At 37.1% G+C, this 14632-nt stretch overlaps 1 protein-coding gene across 2 annotated transcripts in view; it reads right to left on the bottom strand.

Moving 5' to 3' along the window:
* Positions 1–14037, bottom strand: part of mh (DNA-dependent metalloprotease SPRTN) — a 54513-nt gene extending 40476 nt beyond the window's left edge. Inside the window, exons 1-2 of one of the 2 annotated variants that reach the window (XM_081758148.1) lie at positions 13954–14037; positions 1530–1807 (exon numbers count right to left, since the gene is read on the bottom strand). In XM_081758148.1, coding sequence (XP_081614274.1) covers positions 1530–1807; positions 13954–14007 — 332 coding nt within the window. In that variant the 5' untranslated portion in view covers positions 14008–14037. Of the gene's footprint in view, positions 1–1529; positions 1808–8620; positions 8873–13953 lie in introns of those variants that run through there. The other variant, XM_081758149.1, reaches the window with a different exon arrangement.
* Between the last annotated feature and the right edge of the window lie 595 nt (positions 14038–14632).

Genomic DNA, 14632 nt, shown 5'->3' with positions numbered 1-14632 from the left:
TTCTATAGTTTCCGACCATTAAGGGTTTTACTGCTTTTTCTACGATAATTCGACAGGAGTGAGGAACTCAACAATACGTTCAGTTGACCAATTTTCAGGTGTTGCCAAAGAAAATGTCAGTCCACACTGAAATTATACGTATTGTGATGTACAGTGTACATGCTTCACATAACTTCAGATACAAGGTTAGAACGTTTTATTTAATATATGTATCCTATATCATCCATCAGCAAATAGATGCAAGAGGAGTCACACCTATCTTAACAATGCAATATATATGGAATATTACGTGTGTGATTCAGAAAGTAATGCCTCCAAGCCAAGTACCTGGCCAATAGTACTGCGGACATTCTGAACTGTTTATCATAAATGCACTGATGTTTAAGCTATACATTGTCACTTGTTTCACCTGTTTCACCTTCCTATCTCGTTTCGTTCCAGAGTAATGGAGCAATCCATGACATTCAGTGGTGACGTCCGGTTGATACAGCAGGCTATCATTGAATTTCTGACTGTGGAAGATTGTGCGCCCAGGAACATTCATCACCGGCGACGAATCGTGGACACAACATTATGACTCGGAAACGAAGCGTCAGTCAATGGAGTACTGCCACACGTCCTCTCCTCCGCCCCCCCCCCAAACAATCACAGTTGTCCCATCTGTTGGCAAAATGTTGACATTCTGCCTCATCCTACATATAGTCCGGATCTTGCGCCCTTTCCTTTTTGGCTCTTTCCTGAACTTAAGGATCACCTTAAGGGGCAACGCTACAGTTGTGACTTGGCGGTGTAGACAGCAGTTTGGCAATGGTGTCGCCACCAGCTACCACAATTCTTCGCCGACGGCATGAAAAACCTTGTTTCGCGTTAGCGCAAGTGTGTTGCCCGTAATAGGGACTATGCTGAAAAATAATGCCACCATTTGTAGCTGACATTGCAAGCTTTCTACTGATGCCTGTGTCGGTGTTATCTGTCAAATACAAATAAAGATATCACTCTTGGAGGCATTACTTTGTGAATCATACTCGTATACTGAAGCCATTATTTTCTTTAGGGTGAATGTACTGGCGAAAATAATAAATAATTTCACTTCTACAATGTATACTTCAACCTTCAGAAAATTAAGAGTGAATTGCAGAAGAGGGGAAGGAAGTTCAAAACTCCAACAAGGTAAAGTTTATACTCGTAGTTAGTTAGCTAGTATATATCGAGTACAACTCTGTAAAAATAACAACAACGCCATGCTGAATTCAAGATATGTCAAGTATCTAAAATAAGCTTTAGTTAATGTAAACTTGTTAGTGTATTTCTCCGTAACTTTTAACGTTTGATCTAACTTGACTTGACTAATGGAAAAGTGAAGAAGTACGCTTTCCCGCCACATCTTGAAACTCGAGCTATTACGCGCGTCAAAGAAAACAACAGAAGAACAAAATTAATTCCTATTAACATGAAAACGAAAATACATTTAAAAAAAAAAAAAAAAAACTAAAATCAACTTTTAGATAAAATTACTTCCACAGACTTACAATGTCATCCTGGGGCTCCATCGAACTTCGCATCCAGCAAGTTTTCCCCAGAAAAAACGATCATTAAATTGTAAAAATAAGGCATGAACATCTGGTGTTGGATCTAGGTACTCCCACTGTTGATCTATGATCGAATTCGATTGGTGAGATTTGGTTTTTGGAGAGTTTTTATAAGTGTTTTCATTTCCATCCGAGAAGACATTCTCTTCGGTAGCTTCATTCTGAAATTTCTGCTGTAACTGCAGTGCTAAAGCAAAATCTTCATCATAATCCATGACCTAGAAAAAATAAATAAATAATCGAAACTACGTGAACGGATTAAAAACGAGCAATGTGTCAAAACTACGAGGATAAGTCAAAAATTATCCGCAATTTAGCTGTAGCTTTTCTTACATTATTAATGCTGAACTCTGTCCTTGTTTATTTTATTGATATGCTGTTGTGGTGATGCTCTGAAAGTTTGATCCTAATTCCTCCATTTGTCTTCCTTTTGTTGCAGATATAGTACTCGCGCCGAGTCGTGAAGCTTCGGCTCTAAACCAATCAGAAATATTTTGCTTGAGCTCAATCACATCGGAAAACTTCGGTACAATTCGTGGAGCCACTTCCCGAGCGCACACTTGGGGAAACGTCAAACAGCTGAAATTTACCAACTATGTTGCCAAACTTTGAAGACATAGTAAACGAGTATATAAAAAAGGCATTTAAAAATTACCAATAATAACACTGCACAACAATAACTACTGTAACAACTATTCTAAAATGGTAACAATAGCACAAATGGTAACAACGAAACCATAACGCAACAAAAAAGAATTAACAAAACGGAACTTGGCGCCAATCCGACAACACTGTACTCTCGGGAGATGTTTTCCGTGTAGCGCGAGAGAAGACACTGACAAAACATGATGGGTGGGGGTTGACGACTGAAACACACCCTCGCGTTCTATTGGGTGGTGAAATCGGTAGATCTAGGTCAAGCTTCACGACTCGGCGCGAGTACTATAGATCATGCCTGCTCCATTAGAAGTTTCTACAGAAAAGGAACAGCGAACAATGATACGTTTTTTGTGGTCGGAAAGTGTATCGGAGGCCGCAATCTATCAAAGATTTCCGGCACAATACGGGAACAGTGTCTTGCCGCAACAGAGTGTCTACGAATGGATTGAAAAAATTCAAAAAAGTCCGCACGAGGAAGAAGCCGGACGACCACAAAACAACATTGAGCGAGCACGTGACATGGTTCTGCTAGACAGACGAGTGGCTATTGATGAAGTGGCACATCGTCAATACACCTTCCCCTGATACACTTTCCAAACACAAAAACCGGATCACTGCTCGTTGTCCCTCTTTGGTCCAAACTTTTAATGGAGCGGCTATGATCTATCTGCAACAAAAGGAAGACAAACGAAGGAATTAGGATCAAACTTTCAGAGCATGATCACAACAGCATAACAATAAAATAAATGATCACAGAAATCAGTATAAACAATGTTAAGAGTAGTAATGTCAAAATTGCAGATATTTTTTTTATATACCTTCATATATGTTACTATACTAAGATATTTCTGAATTACTAATTGATATCATGCGATGCATATCAACTAACAGTAAATAAAAATTATCATTCCATAAACATCCGAAAGACATAAAAATACACAAACGATTTCGAAGCACTCCTCATCCCTTCCTCGGTAATGGGAAGTCCATTGTCCCTATTTTAGCCAAGATACTCATGAACCAGTTGAACCGAAAATTCTTAAAAAGAGAGGGTTTACTACGTCAAACAGTACTATTTGATGATGGCTGCTTAGTAACTTATAAAGAAGATAAAGTCTTAGCAAAAGCTCTGTCAGAACAAAATCGCATTAACAATTATCTAAAATCCACCTTGAGAAAGAAGGGTACACAACATAATTAGATCCAACAACAAATTTCGCCCCTCTGATTTCAGCAAACAAAAAGCGCCAAAGAAGATTAGAGGATGCTTCGAAACCGTACGGAGATTGATGTCTTTTGGATGTCATAAAATATCAGTATTTTTAGAAATAAATAAATAAGCGAAAGGCTAATAGTCACAGAAAAAAAATCTTCTAAGTAGCGCTTTCGGAAGACCTGCCTCCATTCTTCAGCTCAGAAAAAAGTCGAAGAAGATTTAAAACATGGGGAAGAAATGTGGATAGGTAAAAAATAGTTAAAAGGGTTTACACATGTCAATGGCACTTGCTCGTAACTATTTACTACTATTCACTGCTTTTTCCTTCCTACCTTCAAGGCGGCGGAAATATGTAGTAAAAATACTGCTCCAAATCACATTTATGTGTCCTATATCTAAACTTGAGTGTAGGTTTCTCCCTATGAATGTGACGAGTGAGTGGCCATTGCCATGTGTTCAATTTTGATAAGACTTTTGCTTCACATACTTTAAATCCTTTTAACCATTTTTACTCGAATTGTTTCTAGGCTGACGATGGAAACCGGGTTTTCCGAAAGCGTTACTTTGTTTTTTTGCGATGAGTACCACCTCTTTGCTTACATTAATAATAATAATAATAATAATAATAATAAATGTTATTGCAGAAATATCTGAGAACATCAGATGTATTACAATCGTCAGAAATAGATAGAAGTGGAAAATTTTAGGGTTACATATATAACATACTATAATATAAACAAGGATCACTGTAGAACAGACGAAAATATTTTAACTATCAATTTTGAGTTCAAAAAAATTCTTCAACACTATACAGATGGTGATCAGAAAAATGGAAACACCTGAACGAAATTGCAACTTACCAGATTAATATGGTGTCGGGCCACCTTTCGCCTTCAGCACAGCCTTGATGCGACGCGGGATGGAAGCATAGTGGTCGTGAATGGTAGCAAGTGGAATTTTACACCATTCCTCGTGCAATTCATCGGCCAGTTCTGTGAGAGAGGATAGAGGTGGAAATCGTCGCCGGAGTCGTGTTTCCAAGACGGACCACAGATGTTCAATTATGTTGAGATCTGGAGATTGGGCGGGCCAGGGGAGGTGTTGAACTTCATCCCGATGTTCCTTAAACCACGCTGCAACAACGCCAGCTGTGTGAATGGGTGTATTATCATCCTGGAAGATGGCGTCATTGTCCGGGAACAACATCCGGACCATAGGATGCAAGTGGTCTCCTAAAATTGCGACATAATCGCTGGCAGTGATTCGTCCGCTAAGTGTGACTACAGGACCCAATGAAAACCATGAAACCCACAGCATCACCGAGCCGCTGCCATGTTTCACAGTTGGGCGGAGACACTGCAGATCATAAGCTTCTTTGGGTGTTCTCCACACAAACACGGTCCGTGGTTGGGAATAGGGTGAAGGATGACTCATCCGACCATATCACACGTGTTCAGTCCTAAACGGTCCAAGTTGCATGGTCGCGGCACCATTTCGGCGTGTGAAAGCATTATGGTCCTTGATGAGTGGTTTGGCCCGTGCAACACGATCCGTTCGTAAGTTCATGTCATGTAATTCGCGGCGGACTGTGATTGTCGAAACAGGGTGGGGGAGGTGCTGATTGAGTTCCTCCGTCACTTGCTCCGCAGTGGCACGAAGGTTCTGCGTGACAATGCGCTTTAATACCCGGCGTGACCCGTCACTGATGATTTTCTTCCGCCCACTGTTCCGCTTCCCCGACGTGGTTTTCCCGTGTGTTGTGTAGGCCGTCATCACCTTCGACACTGTCCCACGCGACACACCTAACACAGTAGCCACTGCCGTCACACTCGCTCCACATAACCGCGCACCAACAATTTGCCCTCTTTGAAAATCTGAGAGGTCTCCCATTTTACACTACCTCCGTCTGCTCCAGCCACTGGACACTGCTGTTCCACTGCGCCTGACGTAGTATGGAGAGCGACCTAACGCACCACCACCAGCGGTCCGGCGCTGCGGGCGCCAAGACACCACTGCCAACCCATACATCTGACGTGTTGCCAACTACAGGTGTTCCCATTTTTCTGATCACCATCTGTATATACAATTATTAATAAGTAATTTCTGTACTTAATTTTTAAAAGCCAGAAATGGAAGTTCTTTTAATATAGGAAGAAAATTATACAATTTAACTGGCATATAGTAAAAGGTCTTTTGTGTCTATCTATATTCACATCTAAATAATCCTAAACGGTTCCTGTTTCTAGTTTGATAAGTGCGGTACGTGACGTTTGGGCACCGCCGTTTGGGCGCGAGAAGGTGTCTACTGTAGTGGAAGTCCTTGAATTGTACTAGATTTTGTTTTACATACTAGAAATACTGGAATTTCAAAATTCTAAAAACTGAATTAACAATTAAATTTTGTAAATTTAAGTTTCAACCAAAGTTAAGTGTGCTTTTTTTTTTATAACTTTTCAAGCCAAAGGTAAGTAGACCAGACTAGATATGATTGACTGCATTACATACATAGTGAGCCTATTCCATTAAAAAAAAAAAAAGTTAAAGCAGGCCTTCTACTGTAGTTATGCAATAAGTGTGAATGTCAAACACATTTCTAGTGGCTAAATGACCAATATATGTATACTTAGCTATTAATTTTCATTTGGAAATCGTTCCTTTTTTTTTTTTTTTCTTTCGACACTTGCTTTAATGCAGATTAAATACTTACAATGGGACGAAAAAAAAGTGTGTTAAGTTTTGATTTTTATATTAGAATGTTAATAAAAAAAAGTGATACCAGAAATACGGCATAGTGCAGTTCCTAAACTCAATGTCTTAGACACCCTGTATTAACATCTTTCCCTCAACTCGATTAGGATTTAGGATTTTTAGATTTCTAGGCTCTCGGCATCTAAGGCCATTTAGCCCGTCACGTTTGAGGGAGCACGCTATCCGGGGAAAGGGAGGGAAGCGGCTTGGACCTATAAATTAGGTACCACCCCGGCATTTGCCTCGTGTGAATGAGGAAAACCCAGGAAAACCTCATTCAGGGTGGCTGGACTGAAAGAGCTTGTTACACTTTTTCGACCAAGTGCCCCCATCGGGAATCGAACCCGGGACCGCTCGCACCGAAGGCGAGAGCGTTAGCGACTATGTTACGCGGGGCCACTTCCCTCAACTCGAGTGCGCGGAAATCTATTGATAGTTCTTTATTGGACTTAAGGAAGAAGAGAGTTTGGCAAACGTAATACGAAAGAAAACAAATTTTTAATATTCATAAATACGTAATTATTAACATTTTTAAAAAATACAAAAATTAAATTAATACGTTTTAATTAAATGAGGTGAGATAAAGATAGAAGTGTAGGAAATGTATATATCTTGATTCGCGCTTAGTTTTCAGTGCCTAGCCTACTTTATATGTCGTAAATTGTGATTTTTACTATGTACCTCGCGCCCAAACGTCTAGCGCCTAAACGTCCTGTCCCGAGTTAATACCTAGTTATATCATAAATACTGTCACAAGTTTCAATGTGAATAACACAGAGAGTATTAACACCAAGGCAATTTATTTTGGTCATGTTTTACATTGATATTGTACACCTGACGCACGAATGATTTTTCGAAATGTCCCCCCTTGGCCTTGATGCAGGCACGCAGGCATCATTCATTTCTCCTGTAAATTTTGCGTTTTTTTACGTGCTTCTGGACCCCTTGTACTAAACATACTCCGATACCGGTATTCGGGGGGAAAAAGTTATCACATGGAAGGTTATCTGTCAAAATACTTATTTAAATCCTCTAAGACAAACGAGGTAGTGGTTAATAGTTTCCTGAAGACAGTGTCAGAATTGTACAATCCGTAAAAGTAATTGCAGTGAAATCTGTTAAGAAAGCAACGGGTTATGTTTAGCAGAAGGGGTTCAGAAGCACGTAAAAAACATAAAATTTACAGGGGAAATGGATGATGCAAATACATATATGCCTAACATAACGTAACCAAATCTAACCTAAACTAACCTAATATTGATAGAAATAAGCATTTTTTTTTAAGAATTGTGCTGGACCCCTACACTCACTTAATATAACATAAACTAATCCAACCTTACCTAGTGTGAACAAAAATTACCGAAATTGTAACATTTTTGGAAACAATTGCTCGACCCCTTCTGCTAAACATTAGCCAAAGCAACTATCCTAACCTAATGTTTTCAGCAACATCTCTATCGATATACACTCGCTACCCTGGAGCCCCCCTCCAGCGCTACTGCCCTGACCCAGTTAGACAGCATTTATTTTTAGTGGACATTTACCACAGATTGGTTTGTGATGTTTCCATTGTAGTGTTTATAACATTTTCGGACGCAATATTTACACGCAAAACAGTAAAGTCCTCTTAAGGTGGATGTGTACCGTGGAATTCTTGACACTTTCTTAAGTAGTGACAGTGGATTTCCTAAGCGACAAAATTTTAGCGATATCAAGCCTGAAACACTTCGGCCTACTCTGCGGCACAAAGGCCGAAGATTCTTCGAAATAGGTTCAAATAAATGAACATGTTAAAAATGCGTCAATTACTTTACTCTCTTCAAATAAAAATGCGTGCAGTTTTACTATACGCATTCATACTATAAGTAGTAATAGGAACGGGCTAGAAGCCCCGCAAGGGTACGTTGGGTTCTGTTCTCGATATACAATGGGCAAATTAAAGACTTCCCCAATTATTTTTTTCTGTACATCTTACAATCTGTGAATCCGTATACTAAAACTGCACCTAAAAATGGTCATTCGCTTAAAAATTTCCCCATAAAATAACGATTGTTCACTTCACAGTGCACACTGTAAATGAAGATCGTCCTTATACTTAAGTTGAATTCTTCAACTTTAAAATAAATTAAAGCAAATATTTCAGTTTAACGTTTCACGAATATGCCCTGTATGCTAAGGAGACGGTTGACTAAGACAATGAATGACAGGAGAATTGGTGGAATGAGAAATTCGAGGAAACGGGAAAATCCCGAGGACTAATAGACACAATCAACTTTAAAATATAACATTTACTGTAAGTTAACTTCAAAATTTGTCAAGCCCATTATTAAAAGTATAGCCCTACGCTTTAAATTGCTATACTATCTTATAAAATTACCATAATCGTTGTTTAATATGTAATACTCACCACGAAATAGAGTGAATACAAATTCAGTTCATAATAATACACAACCAAAAATATAGTTTACAAATAAATTCACAATAATCATCCTATGGACAATGAAAGTATACATGAAATAAAAATTTGGGTCGAATTACAAATATAGCACTACAAGGTTTGTTGGCCAATGCCTAAAATAATGATGACATAACCGAAGGAACATAACCTTCGAATTCACACAGCTGTAGAACGCGCCGCGCGCATAGGCCTTGTATAAATGGAAGTTGTATGAGTAATGCCAACACATTTTCCAATCGAGAATGGGATACTCAAGGAAGACGATTAACCAATGAATAACACGAAGTAATTATTGCCGGATATCCCCAAAATATTTAGTACAGAATTACTCTTATTGCTTTCATTTTGAAATGAGTGCCAATCAACAAGGCGCTGGGAAGACCACGAGTCCCATTTTGATATGGTCCTCGCAAATATTGCGTTATGTATCATATAACGCAAATTAATTATAACCAATTTCAGTGCGTTGACCTAAATCGTTACTGGAAAAACGTAGGTCAAGTTTAGTCACACCACGCGAAATATTTATTGGATTATTACGTATTTTTTTCACTAATTTCCTTTTTATTGGCGTCGAAATGATTTACGCTGCAAAGACACAAATAACTCGTGCTAGGTGGTTACTAAAAAGTACGAATGCTATCTAACCAAGTAAGAGAAAGATGAAGCTGCTGAGCCAGTGTGGGGTGCGTTCGAAGAGAGCGGGTACGTCAGCGATTCTGTAAATACGTGTCAGTGAAGTTAGTAAAAAAAAAAAAAAAAAAAAAAAAAAAAAAACTCCTGAGTTTTCGCACTGGAGCGAGTTCTAATATCGATTGTAAAAGTTTCACATTAGTAATGCTACACTTGTAAACATAAAATACAATTTTTGAACATTGTGGAGGAATACTCCGCCACGGGAAAATATATTTAATACAAGTATATTAGATATGAGCTCAACGTATTTAAAGCACTTGTAATGACTTTAAGCTAGTAACTCTACACTTGTAAACCTAAAGTACAACCATATTGCTTATTATTTAATTCTTCCTGCAGAAATTTATTTAATATAAACATGTCTTTTTATGTTGAGTATTGAATTTTACCTGTAAGCTCTAAAAAATGTGGTGTTCCTAAACTTGAGCGGCACTACAGAATGAACCACTTCTCTATATCAAATCTGTTCTAAAATATTTTTATTCCTGCAATCAATTATCATTCTGAACCAGTGACGTGGCTAATGCGAGGGGTTCCATGGCAAAAGGAAACCATTTCATTGTTTATTTTATGATGTTGCTGTGTTAAAATGCGTACAACCACAAACTACACACGTACGTTCAAGTATTCTAACAATTGAATCGATATATATATATATATATATATATATATATATATATATATATATATATATATATATATATATATATATATATATATATATAAACAAACAAACAAAGATATTCATCTTTAAATTTGATCGTTTATAATGATTGCAAAAGTTTAGCCAGCTTATTTGACCAAATTACCATCAAATAAAAGTTTGATACATTTGATGGAAAACTATGACGATGAAAAAAATGCTTTAGAGTGCATCTTAAAAAAACGGAAAAAAATTCAACAACACTACAAAAGATAAGAAAGGTTTGAGGAAAGCTGCCCAAAGACAAAGAATGATTTTATTCACGGGTTTTCTTAAACCAGTGGAGGATAATAGTGAGAAGTGTAGATGTTTGGCATGTCGTGTGGATAATGTTGCGGAAAAGGAAAAAATCTACAAAATCTTAAAACAATGAAAGATATACCCTCTACAATATACTTTTTTCTTTAAAAGAAATTAGAAAATGTTCATAAAAACAAGGTAAAAGAAGCATTAGGGAATCTAAAATCCACTACACCTAGCTTGCTTCGAAGTTCTCTGGAGATCCTTCCCTCGGCTGCTCGGGCCATAGGTCACCTTTCTTCACCCAGTATTAGAGAATTTATATTATAGTAATATTTTGTAATATACTGTTTATAGTGAATTTTGTAACAAAAACCGGTGTAGGAAAACAAATCCGGACTGTAATTTCCTCTACCTATGCTTTACTAATATAAGAAGTGTACAAGCAGAACTTTATAATATACTGTATAAGAACGGACTTGAAGATGCGGATCCCAATATAATCACATCATTGAGAATTTTCCTTATGATACCAATTTCATTCATCTCAAATGAAAGGAGCTTCAGCAAAAAAAAAAAAAAAGAAAGAAAAGAAAAAAAGAAAAGAAAAAGAAAAGAAAAGAAAGAAAGAAAAGAAAAAAGAAATCCTCAGTTAACAGGACAACAAAAACTCACCAACCTTAGCATCATATCCATAGAGCATTAGTTAGCTCCAAAGCTATCTTTTGAGGACATTCTAAAAACGTTTGTAGCCAAAAGATCTCGCAAAATTAAATTTTAGTTTTACCCTTTTGTGTTTACATTTAACTTACATCGATTTAAAAGATTTGTAAAATGTCTGAGTATAATACTCGAGACAACAGCTTGACCGTTTGTCATAATTAAATATTATATTCTAAAGCAATAGACTGTTGGTTCTTTCTACACTATACCTCCCGATATAATTCAAATAACTTTTTGATATGAAGTTATCTGCAAAAGACTGTAAGAATATGTCAAGCATGCTACTCTCAGATTATTTGGCAATCAAATCCTAAGTAGTTTGGTGTTTTATCTTGTACTAAAAATTAAATTATGTACTCCAATTTCGAAATTAAGCTTTACCTCTTAAGGGGAGATGTCCGTGTTCTGGCCGCTTACAAAAAATTGGTTGCTATTTTGCACGCTTTGCTATTGGTTGCAGAAGTTTAATTTTTGGGCGGTAGATACGTATAAAATTTTAGCATCTCTGTGTTAATTTTTTTCCCTTTATCTTGCCTTTCACGTATATGGCATGGGCAGTGTTGGGAAGTAACGTAACGCAAGTAACGCGTTACTTTTTAAGTAACGTTTCCTAGTAACGCGTTACATTTTTCCCAAAGTAACTGTAACGGTAACGCGTTACAAATTTTTAAGTAACGTACCGAGTTTGCGTTACTTTTTTCGCGTTACATTTCGGATGAGTAACTATAATATATGTATATTTTTTTTCTGAAACAAATGTTTCTTTCCTATAAGTGAATTTCTCAGAATGAAACAATCGAGCATGAACTACGTATGTCAGTGACCGACAGTCACAGACACACAGAGAAACAGATAAGTTCCTAGTGCCACTTGATGTTTTTTGAAGATGAGGACAGCCTTAGGAAAATCACGTGTACTGATTGCAAGCACCTGGAAGTTTTTGTCGTAGATTTTGACAGCTCCAAATCAATACATTCAGTGAGTGAACTAGGAGTGAAATGATACCGGTAGTCTATTTTACTTTGATTGGTGTTGTTTTTATAAAGATGGAGAACGAAAATATTTTACCGTTCGAACATTTGAAAGAACACTTTTTTCTTAAGAGCTGAGCAAGATGGTGGACAGAATTTAAAAGTAAAGTGTCTGAAGTGTCCCGGCAGAAAATATTTATCAACAACTAGGGTGCCATAATTAACGATTTACAATAAGGGGTTAATATGAATAAACCTTGTTCTGATGAGCAGGTCTACTTTATTACTAGAAAATAGTTTGCTGATGGTATATAATATTGGAGTTCTTTCAGATCAGTTTGCTTATCCTACAGTCCAGTTGATTATAGAGTAGTGTAATGTTTCTCTATATTCTTTATTTTTAATTTTACATAACAACATTGTTATTATTATAATTAGTTTAGTAGAAATATTAATAAGCAACTATTTTTTCTAACGCATAGGGATAAGCACGAGTGAAGCTAAAACTCGACTCGACTCGAATTCAACTCGAGTTTCGAGTCAAATCAAGGGTAATATCCTCGAGTCGAGTTCCGAGCCGATTCAGTTTTTCGCGTCGAGTTTGATAAATGGCTCGTTCGTTTTAAGTCGTCTTGAAATCGTGTCCTGATTACATTGGAAAACGAAAGCCATGAGAAATGTAAGCTAAACAGTAATATGGAATACTTCTAGTGATGCTCACGAGAGGGGACACTGCTCGCATCTCGTCTCGTCTCGATAGCGAGACCACAAGAGATTTTTTATAACAAGCTCAGCTCGGCTCGGCTCAACTGAGAAAATGGCTTGAGCCGGCTCACTTGGGGTGAACCATCGGCTCGAGCTGGCTTGGTAGGGATGAGCCATTTTCTCGGTTCGGCTCAACTGAGCCAAGTCGGTTGGGTGAGCTGTTGGCTCGGCTCACTTCTCGGTTCGGGTCGATAGTGAATGAGCTGTGAGCCGAGCTGCTCGAGTCCTTGACAATTCTAAACCGGGGCCGAGCAGTTTTGAAGATACTTTGCCAGTGACCTATAACTTTTAATATTGTTTGGCTCGAGCCCGAATACTCAACCTAGACCCTCAAACCAAATTCAGAAGCTCGTGAACAATGTCCTTGACTCCTAGACTTTACGACTACCGAGGATGGCAATCAACTAGTTTTTTAGTATTCAAATACAAACCGCCTATCTTTCATTTTTATATACAGTGTTGTTATAATTAATAATAATAATAATAATATAAGTAGTAGTAGTAGTAGTGTCATTGATAATAATTATACTGTCTATGTAATATACTTGAAGAATGTACTCGAAACTACACACCGGATTTGGCTCGAGTCGACTCGAAACTCGACCCCAATTCGAGTTGAGTTGGAGGAAATTTTCCGAGTCGAGTTCTCGGGTCGAGCTCAGAGATGTCTGTTTCTAGTCGAATCGAGTGTCAAAGAAAACTCGCTCGAACTCACTCGTGTCTATCCCTACGAGTAACGCAGAATGGCATTTTATCAATGTTACATTATATGAAAATGTTCATATATCAAGTAAAAAATTGTCCTTGCGTTTACATAAAGCGATTCATAACGTGCAATAATAATAATAATAATAATAATAATAATAATAATAATAATAATAATAATAATAATAATAATAATAATAATAATAATAATAATAATAATAATAATAGCGGTAGTAATATTAGTACGCGAAATTGAAGTCATAATTTTTTTTCATATTTTTAAAGTTTCGGACCTAAAAGTAACGCGGTAGTAACGCGTTACTTTCGAAGTAAAGTAACAGTTACTTTTTTGGGGCAAGTAACGCGTTACATTTTAAGAGAAAGTAAAGTAACTTGTAACGCGTTACATTTTTACAAGTAACTTACCCAACACTGGGCATGGGCTCAAATTTTTAGCACATCTATAAAAGTGTTTTTACCTTCTTCTTGGAAACTACTGCAGGGATTCGTTTAATTTTTATACCACGCACCATACACTAGCTGGTAATGCTACTGAACCAGGATTATTTTTCTAGGTTACATACAAAGCCAATAATTGTTCTTTTAAACAATTCCAAGAATTTTAATTGTCATTTTTTATATTCACCAAAGCGTAATTGAGAGAAATAAAGGAACTATGCTATAATTCTAGTTCAGTAAACAGAGGCACGTATAAGATTTGTGCGAAATTTGATTACTTTACCTTAATAGTATGTGAGAAAATGGTACATGTATGTCCAAAAATGCAATTTTGAGAAATTAAATATTTAAAATTTATAATGGATTTTAATTAATAAGGCGGATCACATCATTCAGAAAGCACCATAATCATGTTCTGCGTCTTCGGCTGTGTCTTCTTCATCCTTCCTACACCTTCTTTTCTTCATTCGCTGGCAAGCTTCAGGATTCCCAGCCCAGATCTTGTTATACGCTTTATGTCCATGTCCCCAGTATTTTGGAGATGTATTCACTGCTTGAAATTTCCAACTTTTCCAGAACACCAGTTTTTGCTTCACAGCCACTATCAAAACACTGAAAAACATTATAAACTGCAATTTGTACGATTTTAGAACTCGTAAATGTAGTTTTTGGATATTGTTGCCATATCAGTGCACTGAA

This window comes from Thermobia domestica, chromosome 5 (genome assembly GCF_964235325.1).
Source record: "Thermobia domestica chromosome 5, izTheDome1.hap1.1, whole genome shotgun sequence".
NCBI lineage: Eukaryota > Metazoa > Arthropoda > Insecta > Zygentoma > Lepismatidae > Thermobia > Thermobia domestica.
Note: the sequence above shows the minus strand (reverse complement) of the source record. Positions and strands in the feature narration are given on the sequence as shown.